This window comes from Podarcis filfolensis (genome assembly GCF_964270895.1).
Source record: "Podarcis filfolensis genome assembly, chromosome: 10".
NCBI classification, from domain to species: Eukaryota; Metazoa; Chordata; class Lepidosauria; order Squamata; family Lacertidae; genus Podarcis; species Podarcis filfolensis.
The window spans coordinates 57,494,819-57,516,566 of NC_139612.1; the positions used below are offsets into that span (position 1 = coordinate 57,494,819).

The 21,748-nt window shown below is 43.6% G+C and overlaps 1 protein-coding gene across 7 annotated transcripts in view; it reads left to right on the top strand.

The window, feature by feature from the left end:
- The window catches only part of WNT5B (Wnt family member 5B), a 126,571-nt gene extending 107,646 nt beyond the window's left edge, over positions 1-18,925 (top strand). For all 7 annotated transcript variants that reach the window (XM_083572390.1, XM_083572391.1, XM_083572395.1 and 4 more), the window contains 3 exons: positions 1,188-1,435; positions 10,005-10,297; positions 17,373-18,925. In XM_083572390.1, the coding sequence (XP_083428516.1) occupies positions 1,188-1,435; positions 10,005-10,297; positions 17,373-17,831 (1,000 nt within the window). In that variant the 3' untranslated portion in view covers positions 17,832-18,925. The remainder of the gene's footprint in view (positions 1-1,187; positions 1,436-10,004; positions 10,298-17,372) is intronic.
- The last annotated feature ends 2,823 nt before the right edge of the window (positions 18,926-21,748 follow it).

Genomic DNA, 21,748 nt, shown 5'->3' on the forward strand with positions numbered 1-21,748 from the left:
GAGACCCAGCGGGCGATGCCCGACTTACTTTTTCTCCCCTTTGTCCTGTGTTTGCGTATTTTTTGGAGGGGGCCCCGAGGAATGGTGAGGGAAGAATCCGGGCACGAAAAGGGACGCCTTCTCTCTCCAACATCACCAGCACCTCCGCACTCAATCCCCGGGGACGGATAACGCACGTGGAGTTTCCTCCTGGCCTTAGAGGCTGTGTTGGGGACTTGGGATTTTGGGGAAGTCGTTTAACTGCCCCTCCCGTTCCTGCTTTTAACAGCATCTTTTGCAGACTCTTCAGTTCGCCACTCGGAAGACACCCAGTGCGCGCGTTGGGAGCAGTGTGTGTTGTTGGCGCCTTGTCTTTTCTGCAGCAAAAATCTCTTTTTCGAAAAAGCCCCTTTGAAAGTACTTCTGATAAGTAAGGGGAACGGACTGAAAAAGCACATTTTCCCCTCTCAACAGATGCGACTAACTAGCTACGCTTCCCTCTCTTGGCTTTTTCGTTTTCTCCTTTGCGTCCATCGTTGTCCTGCCCGGACTAAGTGACACCCTCAGTTCCGAGCGCATCTCCTGGAAGTTAGTTCCGTTGTAACCAGTAGGAGTTTTTACTTCCAAGGACTTAAAAATTGCCAGCATTTGTGGAGAACTCGCTTGAAAGGGCGGCAGGGTCTATGTTGTGACTTTCTGTCACTTTCTGGGCAGCGCCTGGCACTCTTCCGTTATTAAACCAAAAGTCCACATGGAGACTGTTTTTTTCCCAAAGATCGGAGCGAGGCAGGCATTTCCTGATGAGAGACCCTAAACTGGTGTTTGGTGGGGTGTGTGTGCTGTCGGTTCCTGATCAGTTGTAGGAAACTGTTGGTTCTCCCATTTAATTAATTCCAGAAGTGTGGCTGTGTTAGTTTATGCATCCGATGTAGGAGGCTGATGCCTTATAAAGGGGGGGGGGGGGCTAGTTAGCTACTTTGAATCCTCTTCCCCAATTAGGGAAGACTCTGCCACTTGGCTCTTAAGAGGTTTCTTTGTGAGTTCCCCAAGCAGGGTCTCCCCCTTCCAGCCCTGTCCACATTCTGTTGGAAAGACAAAGCCTCAAAAGCCAAACTGTGGCTGCAAGAGACAGACAGGACAGAGAGAGACAGAGAGTTGGCCTGAGATTGGATTGATTGATTCATCATGGTGTTGGTTTCTCATTCCAGGTCATTGGCTATGAACCCAATCCAGAGACCTGAGATGTACATCATTGGCGCCCAGCCCGTGTGCAGCCAGCTGCCAGGGCTTTCCCCGGGGCAGAGGAAGCTTTGCCAACTTTACCAAGAGCACATGGTGTACATTGGTGAGGGGGCCAAGAACGCCATCAAGGAGTGCCAGTACCAGTTCCGGCAGAGACGGTGGAATTGCAGCACAGTGGACAACACGTCTGTGTTCGGCAGGGTCATGAGCATAGGTAAGTGAGGGTCCAGGATGGAAAGGGTGGGGTGGTGGTTCTAAGGATCATGGAAGGTGTGATGGAGATGAGAAGGTGTGGACTGGGAGGCGTAAAGAGCAACACCTGGGGAAAATGGGGCTCCCAAGAGCAGAGGTATCTAGAACAAGAGTGATGGATGGGAAACCTGCAATCCTTCATAGGTTGCTGGACTCCAGTTCCCATCGGCCAGCACAGTCCAGTGTTCAAGGATGATGGGGAGTTCAGGAATCCACCTAGTACTCATGGGAAAATGTGGCATGATCTTTTAGAGTAACCAAACGAAACTTGTAACACACGGCATGATAAAAGTCTGTCATTTCATCAGGACAAGTTATTTGTTGTTTACTGCTACAATAATTGTTTTCTCAAAATTTATCTTCTGTACCATGAAAATAAATAAAAACTTTTTTTAAAAAAAAGGATGATGGGGAGTTGTAGTCTGACAACAACTGGAGGGTCACAGACTCCCCATCATTGCATTAAGAGGCTGGGTAAAGCAGTAGAAGTGATTGGGGTCCACCATTAAGACTAGAGCTACTTTGAGGATATCATTACCTGAGAATATGGAAGTAGGAAGGCGATTTGCACACGGGTGCAAGCATGGTGCACCAACGAGAAGAGAGATGGGTTGTAGGTGGCATGAGTATCACATGCAGAATGGAGCAAATGGTGTTAAAAAGTGATGGGAAAGCCAGTTTGTATGAGAGAGGCAGGGGAGCAGGTGGAAAGTAAAGGGGAGCCAGCTAGCTTCCAGGTAGCACTGGTTGGAGAAAGGAAAGGAGATAAGATTAATGCCAAGGGGAAATGGTTGTGGGTGGTTTGTAGAGCCAGGGAAACCTGCATGGAAGAAAAGGCTGTGATTTCATATAGTGCTTGATCAAGTGTTTGAGGAGTAGCAAAGATTTAGTGATAGATACAGTACTTGCAAAGACCAATCAATCCTTAATTCTGCTGTGCCCGATTTAAAGTCTTCCCCTCCCTCTTTCAAAGTATCTAAGCATAACAGATCTCTCGCCTCAGGCTTCACTATTAAAGAAAGCCCTAAAACGGGCTTCCTCAACCTCGGCCCTCCAGATGTTTTGAGACTACAATTTCCACCATCCCTGACCACTGGTCCTGCTAGCTAGGGATCATGGGAGTTGTAGGCCAAAACATCTGGAGGGCTGAGGTTGAGGAAGCCTGCCCTAAAGCATTGATCAAAGATATACCTTGAGTTACAGCTCACTACCTTTTTGAATACAAAGGACAAATGGACTGAACCGAAACTGTGAGTCATTGAAACTTGTCTGTAACACCCTGCTGGTCAATGTCTCATGTACTAGAAGTGTTAAAACGTTTTCTGATTAGAGATGCTATTGTCTGAAATGACTAAAACATTTGCATTGGAAAACCTCCCTTGTTTCCTCTAACTGCACAGAGCAGCTACCTTTGCATTCTGCCTGATGAAAAGTTATGTGAAGCTTAAAGAGTGACATGCTAGAAATCAGTCCCACAAGAAAGGAACCCACTGCCAGTCAGGGCTTCCAATTGTGTGATACATGTCCTTTATGTACTGCACAGGTGTGCAGTATAGGCACTGTTTTGGAAATGGCCTTGTGGAAAGTGGACCTATGCGTCACTTGCTGTCTTACTGGTCACAGTATTAAAAATCAGATGCACTCAAAAGTGTCCAGAAGACATAAGCTCTGCAGTCAAACAACTGACCTCTCATTCTAAATGTGTTGGGGAAATGCACTCTGTACATTGCTCAGAGTCACTGTTACTGGATGTGCTTATCGTTATCATTGAAACTGGTTCCATGATTAAGCTCTGGCTGTATCTACACTATTGGGAGGGGTTCTAGAACTTCCCTGGGTATGTTATTCAGTTATCCACCTCTTTGGAGGGTCAACACACATCTGGAACTTGGGGAGGAGAAGCAGGTTGGAGGTTCCTGCAGAACAGCAGTGTTTGGGTCCCCTGCTGTGGAATACTCTTGCAGCAGAGATTTGGCTGGCATCTTCCTTGTTTTTGACTTTCAGGCGTCTCTCAAAGACGCTGTTTAAGCATAGAGGTATTTGCAGCTGTTTACGTTTTATTTTTGATCAGCCAGTCACCTTAATGATTATCTGCATGTTTTTAAATGGTCTTTTAAGTTTTTATGTTGTACACCAACCTGATATTTTATAATATGGCAGTATAGAAAAAGCTTTTATAAACAAATAATGCAAGTGAAGTCTGCAACCCACTGATCTCTCTTCCTTTAGTTTTCTCTCTCTGTTGTCGGATTACTCAGATAGGGAAGCCTTATTTGGAAATTCCACTTCATTGTCTTACAAAACCCACAGACAACTTGTGCCCTACTTGCCTTCTCTCATCTCCAAAATATGACATGCAGTCCTTTTGCTTCAGGGGGCAAGGAAGGAGGGGAGGCTGAGGAATCACTTTGCTTTCTTTCTCCATCAGTGGAATCCTGGAACCTGCCCACCATGAGAATATGGGGCATCTCCAGGGTGCCATCTGCCCTGCAGTAAAGAGGTTCATTGACAGGCCATTTCAATACTTGAACTGAGGTGTGAGGTGGAGACATTGTTCCAAACCCTTTTGAAATGCAACCCTCCGCTGGCAAGAAATGGGGAAATCCGGGCTCAGGTTTGATGTGTCCACTGTGAGGATAATAAAGGAAAGGTGTTAAAAACTACAGCCTCCTTTTCTCAGGGTTTTCCCAGAGCTGGAAAAGGCCCCTTGCAAGGCAGCAATATATTCCTTCAGAAATTTTCCTTAACATTCAGAGGAATTGAAGTATGTTTTGAGAAAAGGTGGCTGTAGCCTTTAGAGTATTTCTCACTGATAAACCTCCTCTTTGTAATCAGTTTCCTGGTTTAGGATACCTACATTTGATTGGATGGCTCTCATTGGTTAATTAAACATCAGCAATAATGGGCCATGTTTTAATTTTGAGGATATTTTAGGAAAATGCCAGTTATCTTACAATATCTTTCATTGTTCCCCAATAATTAATAATTAGACTGAAATCCTATAGCAGGGAATAAGCCCTATTAAGCTCAAAGGGAATCACTTCTGCTCTGTGTAGATGTGAGCAGTTAATCACTTACATCCACATTCCCTTCCAGACAATGAGCTGAAAGTGGATTAAATTCACAACAAAAATGTAGCCAACCCCATAAAACAATGCAACAATATTATAACCTACACACACACACTTTTTGATTAAAATAATATTTAATGAGTGTGTGTGTATGTATCTGTTTTTCAGTCCTCTTAGCATCTGTAATTTAAATTCAAAATCTACAATGGCTAGGCCACAGATTACAGTGAAACTTCTTGCTGTACTTTCTATTCCCCACAGGGACATTTACAAGTGAATGTTATAAATGTTTACTCTGAAGCAAGTCCCCACTGAGTTCTGTGATTACAGCATACCTAAGATGTTTTCAGAGTCTCTTGTCTCTAATCCCATTGGAGATAAGTAGATCTAAGCGTATGATCCTAAGTGCATTTGCTTGGGGATAATTTAAGAGTGAGGCAACAGGGACCAAATGGGCATCAGAGGTCATCTATATTGTCAGTTATTCAAATAACATTAGGTTACACAATGTTTTCCTCTAAATTTCCATAGCTCAGTGGTACAACATCTGCTTCACATGTAGAAGGTTCCAGGTTCAATCCCTGGCACCTGAAATATCCCCTGTCTGTGGCCCCGGAGAGCAGTTCTCAGTCAGTGAAGACAATACTGAACTAGAGAGTTGATAGTGTTGAGAGACAATCTAGTGCAGTAGTTAGCATGTTCAACTAGAACTTGGGGGACCAGGGTTCAGATGTTCAGCTGTGAAGCTGGCTAGGTGAGCTTAGGCCATTCACTGCCTCTTAGCCTAACCTTACCTCTCAGTGTTGTGGATGAAATGGAGATATGGGGAGGGAGAGGCAAGTATGGTTACCTTGAGCTCTTTGAGGGAAAGGTGGGATACAAAAGTGTAATAATAAACAAACAACAATGAAACACGTTTACAATAAATTATACATAAGATTATTGATTAGTTTTATTAATTAAAAATATTTATATACTGATTTTCTCTTGAAATGTCCCAGCTGGTTTACAATAAAAAGTTCCTCATTATTTAATCATAAAAAATACAATAATGCAATTTGATCAGCAGAAACTCTGACTGGCTGAAACAATTCATATACTTCCTGTAAGCTACATGGGATATATGTGCATAGCAGCCAATGCTGATTACCTAGGAATCCGCATAGCAGACTGGGGATTTTTCCAGCAAAATTAAGGTGTGTGTGTGTGTGTGTGTGTGTGTGTGTGTGTGTGTGGATGGTACTGTCCATATAAGCCTTATGTAAATTAATGCATGCACATGGGTTTTGCAAGCCATTCTTGTATCACAATAGAATCTTGCAAAACCCCTGTGTGTGTGAGTATATATGTATTTACATACAGTACTTATACGATGTCCCTACAACAAGTTCTCAGGGTGGCTCAGGCCAAGAAGTAAAACAATTAACAATTCAATAACGGTTGAAAGCAAAGAAGTATAAATACAGCATAAAAAACAGTCATGGAGGATAAGACCAGCTTAAAGTTAGGACTGATTAAAAGACCTGATGAAAATGAAAAGGTATTTGGCTGGTGCCAAAATATCACCAGTGCCAGTGCCTGGTGAGCTTCCTTGAGGAGGGCATTACAGTGGTACCTCGGGTTAAGTACTTAATTCGTTCCGGAGGTCCGTTCTTAACCTGAAACTGTTCTTAACCTGAAGCACCACTTTAGCTAATGGGGCCTCCTGCTGCTGCTGCGCCGCCGGAGCACGATTTCTGTTCTCATCCTGAAGCAAAGTTCTTAACCCGAGGTACTATTTCTGGGTTAGCGGAGTCTGTAACCTGAAGCGTATGTAACCTGAAGCATATGTAACCCGAGGTACCACTGTACTTAGCTGGAGTGGCATCAGGGAAAAGGCCCATTGCCTCCTTTGATGTCTCACTCAGAAGGGAGTTCTTGGGAAAAGCACGTCTGAAGAAGACACTTCCAGAGGAGCACATTCTTTTGCATGCCTCCTCTAGAGATGGTGCGTGAAATAAGGTGCATAATTCTCTGTGGTGAAAATTCTTCTTTAAGAGCTTCCACGTGATTACATGCACCAGGAGTGGGGAACCTTTTTTAGTTGTTGTTGAGGGCCACATTCCTTAGGTCAGAACTTTCTAAGCTCTTCATGTTGTTGACACACTTTTTAGACATGCATCATTTCGCGACACAGTAATTCAGTTTTACTAGGAAACCGGAGGTTAGATTAATCCCTTTCCAGCCCTGGGAGGAGTGTGGGGAGCATTTGTGTGACACACCTACATGCTGCAGCCGATACATTAACATGTCACAACACACAGTTTGAAAAGCTCTGCCTTAGGAGTTAATTTGTCAGGGGCCTGGGCCGCATTGCCATTTGTGAACTGGACTGAAACCAGCAGTGGTTGGGTACTGAGTAAAAAATGAGTTGGGAAACACTTTCTGCCCTCTCTTTTCTCACTCTCTGCTACCCACTTTCCCCACTCTTTTCTTCCTCACCTAGCAGGCTACTGGGGAATTCTTGCCAGATCCAAAGGTCTGAACTGATCTCCTACAGCGGAGTTTTGAAATTAAGTCGAGGGCCGCAATTAACCGAAGGATTGCAGGTTGCCCACCTGTGACATATACTCCGCTTGAATGTTGCACCTTGCTTAGCTGCTCAAAGAACTTAAAACAGTAAGGAGAGCCCTGCTGTATCCGACCCAAAGCCTGACATTTTCTGTTCAGCACTTTTCTTTCCAGCAGTAGCATTCTGGGGAGCTGACAAAGTAGGATATGAAGGCAACAGCACTTCCCTCTTGGTTATTCCTGAGAATCTGGTAGTTACGAACACACTGCCTCTTTGTGGCTAATAGCCGTGATAGGAACTCTTTCAAATCCCTGAACAATTTCAGTGTTTATTTTACTTCCAAATATCCCGCAGGACATATTTCTTCCCTTTGCCTTCTTGAGGCGGCTGAGAATGAAGCAGAATGGTAGGAGCCACAATAAAAATGTGACGTGAATACTTACAATTTAGCGTGATTCAGCCACTGCAGGAGGTCTCTTTCAACCAGGGCTGTGTAGTGCCAATAACTGAGCAGATCCATACACATCCTGGCTTATATGGAGCCCAGCCTGTCCTTTGTTGTATCCAAAGCATGGAGTCAATAAGAGGTCCCAAGGGAAGTCAACTCAAAGGAACAAGGATGAGAGGATGTCTGATGAAGTAAAGGAATCATAAACCATCTGTCTCCCTGCTGTCATTTCTACCCAAAGATACCAAAACCTTGAGTAATCATAAGGCATATCAGAGGGGAGGAGTGACACATTCTCACTCCTTTTAAGATCAGCAAATTCAAACAACCACACACAGCTACAGTGGTTGTTCTGTCCATAGCAACAGCAAAATCCCAATATGGTGCATTCTAGGGTGCATTCTTCGGCTCCAGTACACATACAGAATTATGCACAAGCTGAGATTGCTCCCGTACACAGATAGTGATTCACACACAAAACTTTCCCTAACATTCATCCAGAGCAGCTCCTGCTCATATGGAGCTCTGTGCACAAACACATAACTTTGGATCTGAATGCTAGTGTCAATATTGAGTAATACTATTATTGTGGGATATTTGCCAACTGGTTTCCTGTTGGAACTGGCAGGAGACGGGGAAGTTAGGATTTGGGGCGAAAATGGGCATGGCGGTGTCAGATCTGGGTGTCAGATGTGTGTTTAAACCCAGATCTGCCACAAATCACATGGACAATGGGCTGTGTGTGTGTGTGTGTGTGAGAGAGAGAGAGAGAGAGAGAGAGACCAGATTGAAGGAGCAAGTGTTGCATGAGGGTGGGAGCTGGTTGTTAACCTCTCCTGTGACATACAAGCTTGGTTCATTTTTCACCACTAGTTTCAGAACCCCCGGGGGGCAGAAAAAAAGCCTGGGGAGAGGGACTAGGGGGGTGTAAATATATGGGTTGGTGTGGGGGAGACTTCAGTGTGGCTAGAGTGGTGGATTCAGAGATAGACCCAGGCTCAATCCCCCACCCCTTGAGCTATGAAGTTTGGCCTATCTTTCAGTCTAACCTAACTCACAGGGAGAGGGATGAGAGTACTGTAAGATCGTACTGGAGGAAGGATCTGGACAAAATATATACTAAGCTGGACCGAATCCCTTCCCGCTTACTTTCTGTGTGATTTTCACAGATGCACGTAAGCAAATGGTTCTGTTGTTGTAAGTTCATGTGGTTTAGCCCCAAAGGAGCCTGGCCAACCTTCTGGTCTTAGAGTAAGATGGAGGGTGGGACTTATCATTATCTATAAAGGTTGTCTGTGGAATTGTCTGGAAAGAGGGGAGAGGACTCAGTGAGAACATAACAAGAGCCCTGCCAGATCAGAGCAAAAGCCTATCTAGTCAAGCATCCTGTTCTTACTGTGGCTAGACAAGTGTGTGTGGGAAGCCCACAAGCAGGACTTGAGTGCAGCAACACTCTAATTTGTGATTCCCAGCAACTGGTAGAAGAGCATAAGAAGAGGCTGCTGAATCGGGGCAAAGACATCTAATCCCAACACTTTTCTCACAGTGGAAAATGAATCAAGGGGCCCTCCAGACATCCTTTTTATTGCTCATTCATGATTATTTATGCTCAGGATGGTATCAGGGCAGTTATACACAACCCTATTTTCAATACTGCAAAAGCTTTGTGGCAGACATACAGCTTCATTTCCAGTTGGTGCATAGCTTCTTGCTGAAATCCTGTAACTTCTCATACCACAAATGTTCCAGGGTTTTGTTGTGGTTGTGTTTTAGTACAAGAGAGTGCCCCTTCAGACGGCAATCATGTGGTAACGTTGGAGAAGCATTGCAGAACAACTAATAAAGTGGAATAACTTGTAGACAGTCCAGTATAAATCCACCACCAATTTACTGTTATTTTATCAATGGCATATTACAGAATACACCTGCAAAACAGAAAAAGGCACTGGTCCAGAGATGCCCCAAAAGAAACTTGACAGTCCTTATATCAGCTAAGGTAGAAATTAATTTTGGGTGGTGTGCTATGCAAATAGTCAACAGAACCCAAATTGAGTTATTTTACCTAGCAGCTGGGGGGATTTTCCTTCAAAGAATAGAGTCTCATCTTCAGTTGGTACAAAATTCTGAACTTACATATGTTTTCTCAGAACACCTATGGGTATAGGGTAGTATATAAATAAAATAAAAAAGTAAGCCCTACTACATACGGTACATACAGTGGGACGTACTCCCAGGTAATTGTGTATGATTGCAGATGCACTGAAGGGGTCGGAACTAATAACTGTTGTAGACGATTCCCACACTGAACTTACTCCCATGGAGGGATGATGGCCTGGACAATGAAATGTGTGAGCAATACAGAACTGCAGAAGCTTGCGCTGCAGTATAAATCCCTAGACCCTCAGTGCCTCTATTAACTGAGATTTATGTCTTTTTGTAACCTTCCCATTTTCTACGCCAGGTAGCCGAGAGACCGCGTTCACTTACGCTGTTAGCGCTGCAGGGGTGGTGAATGCCATCAGCCGTGCCTGCCGTGAAGGGGAGCTTTCCACCTGCGGTTGCAGCCGGACAGCCCGGCCGAAGGACCTGCCCCGAGACTGGCTTTGGGGCGGATGCGGGGACAATGTGGAATATGGCTACCGTTTCGCCAAGGAATTTGTGGATGCCAGGGAGAGGGAGAGGAACTATGCCAAGGGATCCGAGGAGCAGGCCCGCACACTCATGAACCTACAGAACAACGAGGCCGGCCGCAGAGTAAGATCCTTTTTTAGCACTTTCTCTTTGGGGAAGAGGCAAGTTTAGATTGTAACCAGTGTGTTGCATTCTTAACAATGAGACCAGTTTATAAGACCCAACAGTTTATCTGAACCTAATAATAAATGTAAGTAAACAAACCAAAAGCACACGGTTCAAGCACCTGAATGCTACTTATTACACTGCCTTTTCCAGTGATCATGGAACCATTCCTACCTGTCATGCATGCATATCATTAATAATAATTCGTAAGAAGTGGCAAATATTTATGTCCCACTCCTCTAAAAGGACCTAGAAAAATGTGCAAAAAATCGAAAAAAAATATGTGTTCCTTGGACACTGAGAATTCTACAGCTAGGGTTGTCCCCTTTTTGTGTGGGAGAGACCTTCTCTGCTTTAACAGCTGCATGGCAGGCAACAGAAGTTCAACAGATGAAGCTTTTCTCCTGGCATGGAGATGGTAAGGTGCCACCTGTTAGGAACATAGGAAGCTGCTATACATTAAGTCAGACCATGGCTCCATCTAGCCCAGTATTGTCTTCACCGACTGGCAGCTGCTCTCCGGGGTTTCAGGCAAGGGTCTTTCATACCTGTACCTGGTGTTGCTGGGGTTGGAACCTGGAACATTTTGCATGTAAAGGAGATGCTCTCCCACTGAACTATATTCCTTCTCCTGGGGTAAGGGGAATTTCTGTTGTGAGATGCAATTGCCAACATGTGAATAACTGCAGTTGGATCAGGAGACCTGAACACAGGGCACAAACTCTTATGAGTTGGAAATGTGACACAAATTAACTCAGAGAATAGAGGGGCCAGGTCTGTTGAATGAAGGCTGTGTATGTGTATCTTCAGGGCTCATGTATCCAATTTCATCTTCTGATTCATGTTTTCCTGATGCAAGGAAACCATTTTCTGAGTGCTGTTATTTGGCTGAGAACATGTGTAATATTTTATTTTAAAAAATAAATTTTAAAGAAAACATAAAATCTGCTTCTCAGTTTAAAACCTTCTTGGAGCAAACTTCTCAGGCTGATAGCATTCTTTCACCCCCACCCTAGCTAGTGCGTTAATTGCAATAATGAATGATATGTGGAATGCAGTTGCACAAATGACACATGAAGATACGGACTTGTCAGGCTGTCGCTCCACCTAGCCCATTAACATCACTAGTGATGAGTGACTAACTGCCTGTGCCATTTTTGCTATTAATGTTGCTGCTTCTGTTTTTTAAAGATTCTAGCTGTGTTCTGTTTAATTGTCTCTACACAAGTGAATTTACCCACCCCCCTCTGTTCTTCCTGGATTGGAGACCAGGTCTTACTGCATGGGGCATCCTTGATCGCTAGGGAGCATCTGAGCACTTTCTTTCCCCCTTTCTTGGTGTCTGCAACTCAAGTGATGGAGAACGAATTCTGCCCCACTTCAGTTCTCAGGAAGAGCCATAAGGGGGTGGGAATGGAACTGAATTTGCTTCAGTTTTTGACACAGTCCTGACCCCATCGCTGCTCCACTGCACTCTTGAATTTTTTAGGGCCCCAAACTTTTAGCTTTATTGCCTGTTGTTTGTTTGTCTTTGACGGTTATCTTAGCCTGCCCTTTCCTTCCATCTGTCTCTTTCTCCACTTGGTCTCTCCTTATCTGCCTCCCTTTGGCAGCCCTGCCACGCTGTTTACCCATTCAACATGTAGTAGACCTCAATCATCAGCCACTCCATCCAGTGCCAAGCAAGGCTGAGAGGAGGTTTGGCTAATTAACCACATAGGAATTAGCCCGTTGATTCCCTTTACATCCCACTTCTTTACAAGGGAAGAATCAGTAAGGAATTTGAGGTGGAGGCCGAAGAGGAACAGATTTTAAACAAATTCCACTTGCAGATTGAGTCCAGTTGGTCTATGTTTCAGGTCCAGACATCTTAGCTTCCTCTGGAAACTTGTACTCTTCACATTGTTTACATAGCTGAGTCAAAATCTTTCTTCAAATGGTCCAGCTCGTAGCTACCTGCATTTCAGCAAAGAAGATACATGAGGAAACCATTTCTTTCTTAGCGCCAAATATCCCCCTTTAATGTAGGCATACTGAGTTGTGCCGGCATCACTTTGAAGCAAGTGCTATTCATCACAGTTAGATTGGTATCCAGGTAATCAATTTAGGATTGCCTGATATAAATAGCAATTGTTTGTCTTTAGAAGAGAGCTTCCATGCTACATCTGGCTCTCAAGCCATGTTTTGATTGATTAGACTGCCATGCAGCTCTTGGAGGGAGCTCTTGTTTAAAATTATCGTTAGGTCCAATTAGCTAGGACAGAGATCAGAATCCGCTTATTCTTAAAATTGGCTCCCATGGGCTTTTTGTACATGACTGAGGAAGGCTGTCATTTAAAGAGACAGTCTGCCACCATTACATCTGGTTTGGCCTCTAGATAATGGAAGTAGAATACAGAATTAGGGTTTCTGTCTCACAAACTTCATGGAAAGCAACTTTAAATTCCATAATATCACTCACTTTGGACCTGAGACTGAGGCTCAACCAGCCAAGTCTTATTCAGTGTACATTGGCATTGAGATGGTTTTCACAATCTCAGTCTGGTCATACAGCATGGTTACTGGCACTGCTAGGGAGCCTCACCTTCCCACCTTCCACTGTAAGCGAACTGTGTGCTATTCTTATGTGTGTTTTCCTGCAGCCATCTGCAAAAATGCACATATTTGGGCATGATGTGGAAGTTAAACCTCACACTTGCCTCTTTGCTGTGGCTTTCATTTTATACTATGGTTCTAGCAGACTCACCTGCCCCTAAAACTCCGTATGCTCAGAGTATATAGAGAGCTCATTCTGAAACAGAACAATAGTAAAATATATGCTAGACCTCAATAGATGAGGCCCTCCATAAACATTTGCAGCCATATGGCAAGGCTTTCACATTTGTTGAAGCAGCAAGGCCCAAATTAACCTTTAATCCTGCATGGTGGTTCTCCTCAGCTGCCAATTCCCCCTCTTCTATCCCCCCCCCCAGTCTCTTTCATTTGCACATTAGTTATTATTATCTTCCTTTTTTATAATAATAAAAAATGCTGAAATCTTACACATTTTTCAGTTAAGTACTGAAGGATGCTATTGTTGATTAGGGTGCGGTGGCGGTGTGTGGGATTACACTTTAATTTTCCTATATGGGAAAAAGGAAGCGTGGCTTCTTCTCTTTTCCTGATAATGACGATTAATTAAAGTCCTCCCCCCAAAGGTACCGGGGCTTAAGCCTTCCTGGAAGTGACATCCTTGGCTTTTGCTACAGAAGCTCCTCATAATCATCTCACATGTGCAGGGGCTGTTTGTGGTTGTACAGTTCAAGGGAGTGTCATTCTGCACATGCTTAAAGGCACTGAGTTAATGAATTAATCAAATTACTTTTCTTAGTAGTATCTGTCTATCTATCTATCTATCTATCTATCTATCTATCTATCATCTATCTATCTAACGAAGGCTCTTTGCAATGCTTAATTAATAGCAAGATAAACAAAAGGACATTGAAATAACAAACAACAAAGGACACCACTGCAGTATGAACAGAAAAACAGAATCCATAATTGCCACCAAACTCCTGCATTCCCCCCAGGCCCTCTGGAAAAGATGAATTTTAACAGTGCAGTAAAAACAGAATGGTGATGGAGGCAGGCAAGCTTCTTTGGGGACAGCATTCCAAAAAAAGGTGCTAGAACCAAAAAGGCCCTGTTTCTAGTGCTCAAACCTACCAAACTTTAGAAAGCGAAGGGTTACGTAACAAAACCTCAAGTGTTGACTTGAGCATTCAAGAAATTTGTCCTTTGCGGGAGGACGAGGAGATTTGTATGCTGGTTCTAGACTGTTGAAGGCTTTTAAAGTGAGAACCAGCACCTCAAATTAGGCGTACAGATGAATGTTGTAATCTTGAAACCACAACAACATTGGAAATTGGTTTCACGACAAAGCTATGGTGAGACCTTCCTCAAATGACACCCTGAATGTAAAAAGGCAAGAGGAGAATATGCTTAGGTTTCCTGGCTCTGATACAGTTGTTGGACTGAACTCAACATAAAATAAAAAATCCAGAAGTATAGCAGAATATTTAGAAAGGAAAGAAAGTTGTTCTAATGCTTTCTTAAGCCAGGAGGCTCATCTCCAAGGCCTATCAATATTTCTTTATATAGCAAAAGAACGCTTTCCAGGCTTGCAAAGCCAGAGTGCTCTGCTGCTGTGCAGCCTTTTGGATGTTCTTTTTTTGTGCACAGATATTAGTTCCAAACCCACTTGGATTGGGCCCCAAGTGCTTTATCTGCATCACTCACCTATAATCAGAAATTGGTTTGAAGACTGTTTCCATCATCATGGTTCTCTCCATGATGGACTTATCCCACCATAGTTAAGTGGAGCAGATCATAACTTTGCCAAAGAGAGATTGTTTCAGGATGTCTCTGATACTGGCTGAGTTCTCCTCTTTCCTGAGGGAGATTTTTTTTTTTAAGACTCCATGGTATTCACTCACATTTGGATTGACGTCAAATTTTTTTTGTTTTAAAAAGCTGTCATAAAGACTCAAAGTTGAAATACAGATTTTTAAAAGATGCATGGCTACCATGAGGGTAATAGATTTTATTAAGCAGTAAGCATCCAGCAGCTCACCATGAATCTCTCATCTCTGATCTAACACCAGGCAGACACATTGAATTTTGTAACATGCCTTGTAGGGTTTGAGGGGCGGGAGTGTTGTATTAAAACAGACAATTCTGTGGTTCAGGTACTTTATTTCTTTGAAGGTGCTGCTTCACGCATCAGCCTTCCAATTAGGTATACATAAATTACTGGTGCAAACAAAACTGTATACAGTGGTACCTCAGGTTACATACGCTTCAGGTTACAGACGCTTCAGGTTACAGACTCCGCTAACCCAGAAATAGTACCTCAAGTTAAGAACTTTGCTTGAGGATGAGAACAGAAATCGTGCTCTGGTGGCGCGGTGGCAGCGGGAGGCCCCATTAGCTAAAGTGGTGCTTCAGGTTAAGAACAGTTTCAGGTTAAGAACGGACCTCCGGAAAAAAATAAGTACTTAACCCAAGGTACCACTGTAATGTATTTATAGCAGACCTTTCTTTCACGATGGTGGTGCCTCACGGTAGCCTATGCAGGATTTCCAGGGGTTTTCTCATCTAGTCACTGACCATAAATCTTTGGGGAAAGGCATGTGCTTTAAATCTATGGTCTGTATACGGCCTTAGTTTCAGCAGGGTTGTTGTACCATGTACATTCAGAGTACTAAAATGCCTACTAATGGATCCTCTGTGTTATTTAACCATTTGTGGCACATTCATAGCTGGGAGGGAAAGGACCAAGGCATCTTTGTCTGATTACTTGGAGGCATTTTTAACTCACCACAGGTGATCAAGCCGGTGGCTCTTTTCAAGCTTCATGTGCATCATTATCACTTTTCTATATAGGGATATTTTTAATCTACTGAAACTTCCTATCTTGGTCAGTTTGCTTTTTCATAGGAGTTGATTTAACTTTATTCTCAGGTTGGCTTTGTAGGTACAGAATTATCTCAAGGCCATTGTACAGATTACATAGCGGCAAACCTGGGTTTGCACAGTGTATGCTTGATAGAATTGACTCAGATTAATGTATCTGTACATTTTTCCAAATGTATTATTTGTCTCTCTCACACATTACATTTTTAGATGCATGGTGTTTTTTTATTATATTAAAAAACCATTACACTAAAAATGTAATGATGAAGAATATACAGTGGGGGAAATCTCTCCTCGTTTAGATCATTGGCTCTGAAGTCCACATTTTTCACAGCAGACTTCAGTTTCAGAGGCATCCAACTTGTGACAGGCATTTTCAGATACTGGAAAACAAATTTCAGTCAACGTGCTTGCATTCAATTCTAAACCTTGTCTTAACAGCAACTCACACGACATTCTGTAGCCACTGTTACAAAATTCATGGACTGTTACACTCGTTACCAGCTTTTCAAAGCTAGAAAAAAGGAATTCAGTAATGGGAAAATGGGAGTAGACAAGTGACTGACCACCAGGTGGCAAACAAGATGCAAATACATAGTTGCTGCATTCATGCGCTTGTTGGCTTGTGGTGTATATTCTATCTCTCCAACACCACCCTGGCTAAACTAGACATAAAGGTCGCATGATGCAACTTGGGTTGTGCCAACTTCCTGTAAAAGTATGTTCCCTCACCCACACACAATCCCATTGTTTGTTCCCTGCTGTTTTACTCCGAGTGGGAGTTGCATCCATTATCTGACAAACATCCACCCGAGAAAAACAACAACAACATGTGGGCAGTTTAAAGCCCTTACAATGCTGCTTACAAGGAATATAAAAATATAATGCACATAATCATATAATACAATCTCACCATTACATTGAATAACCTTTTTACACGGCAACATAATCTAGTAGCAAGACCAGCACCATGCCATTAAAATTAGCTAAAACACTTTAAAGCAATTTGGGGTTCAGTTGGGTGGGTGCACCAAAAAACCTTTAAGAGAAAGTAACTTGAAATAAATGGACCTTCAGAGCCTGTTTGAAGGTCTGTATTGGGGGAGATGTGCACACACAACAGTCCTTGGGAGGGCCAGCAATGAAAAGGCCCTGTCTCAGGTACCTGCCAACCCAATTGATCTTACAGGTGGATCTATGAGTATAATTTCCATAGGTGATCTTGGGGTCTGAGCATTTCTTGTAAGTTGCTCTGATAAGACTTGGATACACTCTTCCAGGTAACAGAAAATGGACAGGGAGCCACCATGCTTTAAAGTGTTAGATTAGGTTTAGGAAGATGCAGGTTCAAATGCCCATATAGCTGTGATGTTCATTATATCAACCTACCTTACTGGACTGCTGTAAGAATGGGTGCAGTATAAGAAAATAATACTTAATGATGATGATGATGATGATGTAAGCCCAGTGAGGCTTGCTTCTGTGCATAAGGTTGCACCAGTTACTGCTTATGTTGTGCCAGATTTTAGTGCTGCTTGAACACTTTGTCTGACCCCACCTTACCTTCTTCCTTCCGTAGGCAGTGTACAAGTTGGCTGATGTCTCCTGTAAGTGCCATGGTGTCTCAGGTTCCTGCAGCCTCAAGACCTGTTGGCTGCAGCTGGCTGACTTCCGCAAAGTGGGAGACCTCCTGAAGGAGAAGTACGACAGCGCCGCCGCCATGAGGATCAGCCGCAAGGGCAAGCTGGAGCTAGTGAACAACCGCTTCAATTCGCCTACTCCAGAGGACTTGGTGTACGTCGACCCCAGCCCCGATTACTGCCTGCGCAACGAAACCACGGGCTCCCTGGGCACCAAGGGCCGGCTCTGTAATAAGACCTCGGAGGGTATGGACGGCTGTGAGCTGATGTGCTGTGGCCGAGGCTACGACCAGTTCAAGAGTGTGCAGGTCGAGCGTTGCCACTGCAAGTTTCACTGGTGCTGTTACGTCAAGTGTAAAAAGTGCACAGAGATTGTCGATCAGTACGTCTGTAAATGAAGGGCCCACAAGAGCTACAAATCTATATTATATAAATCTATATAAATCTATTTTATATATTTGTATAAATAAATAGATGGTGATGACGATAATAATTAAAGACATTTATTTAAGAGACTTTTAAAAATCTAAAATGTTTCCATTAGAACAGCTAGATAGTTGGGCTGCTCCTTTGTTATTTAATAGGGGAGCAAAGCGGGGCGGGAGGGGGGAGGTATTTGTTTGCTGGTTCCCTCCCAACCGTGACACAATGCATCCAGGATAAAAGGGATTCTTGAGGGTCCTCGAAAAGGATCTACCTATAGCTCCTTTATCACAAAAGTAGGAGGATGGGATATGTTCCCATTCACCTTGGGTGTGTTCTGTGCCTTTTTTGACACAGCCAAAGGAGTGCCCTCCACGCTCAGGTCGATTTCCAAAAGGACTGTGTGTCATTTTCTGCTTCTTGTCAAAAGACACTGTGGGATTCCAAACTACAAGGCAAATTACCTGTTTTAGATATGGGAAGAATGATTCAAAAGGCAGTGTCCGTGCCTGCTGTGGTTGATGTGTGGATTGAAGACAGACTGTTGCACAATGGCAGATGGTCCCCCTGCATCAAGCGGGGGAAGGAAAACATTACCTTTGACCTAGAAGTGCTGCTTTACCCCTGTATATCCTGACAGAAACTCCGGCATCTGATTCTCCTGCATTTTGTGGAATGAAGAAGGGCGGCAGCGGAAGTGGAGGGGGCTCTGCTGAAGCTTTGGAAAGGCAAAACTGTCAGAAGTGGCTTTGCTGGTTGGTGGATTTTCTCTTCTGTGGAAAAAGAATTGTGTGGTGTATTGATCTAACCTCAGGATACATGACAGCTGGTGACTGATCTCTTGGGACTACTTGGATTGTTTTGGGAAAGGGGCTTATTCGGCGTGTCTCTGGACTTGAGAGAAAAACAGACATGATTCAACACAAAGGATTCGACAAACACAGCACCTCAGTCTCTACGTGGACTCAGATGGTCATGGGTGTCACAAGGGCTTTTTCATCCCCCTTGCCTCTGACCTAGATGTACAGTTTCTCTTTTAACATTAAATATCCCTTGTTCTTGCCCTCTCCCCTTGTTTTTGTGAGCACATTTGTTTTGTGTTGCTGCTAATGCATTTCACAGCACAGGGACTTTCTGCCAAGTTGGACTCCTTCCTGGTTTAAAACTTTTATTGCAGTCAGACCCAATTCTTGTGTTATTTTTTGATATGGTCAAGTCACCAAGAGGTGACATTTCGAAAGAATTATGTCTGTTGCTGGAAGACCGTTTGATTTGTACACTTCCTTGTGTGCTGAGAGCTGGTTTTCACCATCCCAATGACGAGGGTCATATTGCATTCTGCAAGTTATCTTGTTACCATTGACTGGCAACAATGTAGCAAGTGCAAGTCATAAGCCAAAAGAAGAATCAAATATTTCCTTAAAACTATTGTCATTGGTTCTGAAATACAGCATTAGGAAGTTCAGGGGAAATTCTGGAACATTACTCCATTCTTTTCTCATATCCACAGATTGGCTAGACTGGATGAAAATGGGCCAAAGCCATTTTTTGTTAAGGCAGAAGTGTGTAGGGAGGATGCCTTAGAAAAACCTAATTGGGGAGGTGAGCAGCTGTATTTTTGCATCAGAGTAAAGAGAATGATGTGGGACGCGGGTGGCGCTGTGGGTAAAACCTCAGTGCCTAGGACTTGCCGATCGTATGGTCGGCGGTTCGAATTCCCACAGCGGGGTGACCTCCCGTCTTTCGGTCCCAGCTCTTGCCCACCTAGCAGTTCGAAAGCACCCCTAAGTGCAAGTAGATAAATAGGTACCGCTTTATAGCGGGAAGGTAAATGGCGTTTCCGTGTGCTGCGCTGGTGCTGGCTCGCCAGAGCAGCTTCGTCACGCTGGCCACGTGACCCGGAAGTGTCTCCGGAGAGCGCTGGCCCCCGGCCTCTTAAGTGAGATGGGCGCACAACCCTAGAGTCGGACACGACTGGCCCGTACGGGCAGGGGTACCTTTACCTTTAAAGAGAATGATAATAGGTGATAATTGCAATAGCCTCCCCCACCCCACCCCATCCTGCAAACACAAAAACCTAATCTGCTGCAATTAGTAAACCAGCAGAACTAGGTGAGAACCTTTCTCCATGAAATCTAGTTTTCCATATGCAAGGGTTGTTGTTGTTGTTGGTATAGAGGAGTACCAGACCTTAAAAGCCCACATGTATAGAAGCTATCACAAATGCACTCCACATGTGCTGCTTGCAGGCAGCTTGGGTGGTATCCTCTTGGTATCAGCGATGCTGTGTTTGTCAAGATGGCAATAGAGCAGGGTGAGGGGACTAGGTTGAGGAGAGCTCCAAGGCAGTGGCAGACCTGCAGGCATGAGGGTGCCAACCCCAACCTTGCCACCACCACCACATCCTGCCCCATCCTTGTCCAAAGGAGCATTACATGGCTGCCATGAGGATGTTGTTGCTTCCACCCCATGAGTCACTGCTGGGCTTTGTGAGTACAGTGGTACCTCGGGTTACAGATGCTTCAGGTTACAGACTCCGCTAACCCAGAAATAGTACCTCAGGTTAAGAACTTTGCTTCAGGATGAGAACAGAAATCGCACAATGGCGGGGCAGCGGGAGGCCCCATTAAGTAAAGTGGTACCTCAGGTTAAGAACAGTTTCAGATTAAGAACGGGCCTCCGGAACGAATTAAGTTCTTAACCAGAGGTACCACTGTACTGTATTAAGCTTGACTCAGCTGCAGGAAAGTTCTGTTTTCTAAAGGCCATGAATCCTGCATGTAGTTTGTCAGTATGACAAACACACATGTGAGTCTGTTTTGCCATGTGTACACATAGCAAGTAGCTTGAGGCGGACAGGGGCAAAGAGAAATTTTACATCCAATGAAATACATATTTGCATTTGTCACAGGCAATAACATATATGTTGGATCCATACAATTTCCTTATGCTCCCTTGGAAAGGGATCACTCTTATCTGCTCTGCATGCAGAAGGTCTCAGGTTCAGTCTTTGGTATCTCCAGTTAGAGGAGGTCAGGTTGTAGGTGATTTGATTTTTTTTTTGCCTTTGACCATTGAAAGCTGCTGCTAGACAGAGTAGACAGAACTGGGCTCAATGAAGGCCTGGTTCCTATGTTCTATATTGGAACGTTTGCCATGCATGAAATCTTCCTGAGCCTGACTTTAGGCTCAATTAGAGTTCTTTCCCCCCCAATTAAGCACTAATTATCAAGTATATGTAGTCATCCTACGCCTGATAGCCACCCCGTGGAATACAGGGTCATGAGCAATTGTTGTTTTCTTAACTTCCTTGCCAGTGAGCGATAGATGAAAATTGTTTGTTTTTTCAGTACCTACAGGGGTCATTTGTACTTGAGCAATAGTCAGAAGGCCCAGCCAAAAACTGGAAACAATTACTGACAATATTATTTGCAATACTTGCTTTTTAAAACAACAACTTTTATATTTTTAAAAAACAAATTGCCAATAGAAATAAGCAAGAGCCCTGTAAACTAGAGCTCTGTAAAATACAACTCAGGATTTTTACAAGCTCTGTTTTTCTCCAAACATTTTTAGTCATACTTTTTTTACCATTTCTGCTACTAAAGTTGTCAGCAATGCATATATTTCATAGGCAACAGATTTGAAGGGTCCAGAATATATAAGAGGAAGAGCATTCTGCTTGCAAATTAACTTGCTTTAAAAATACTGTTCAGTTTTTTAAAAAAATATTTTAGGGTTTTAAACAAATCATTAATCCATACATTTGTTGGCATCCCAGAGAGCTATTTCTTGGAATACACCAAATGACCCAAATTTATGTTCTTTTTATATAAAATCCAAAGCCAAAGGTACAATAATTCAAAGTGATGAAAGCTGTTTTCCACCCATG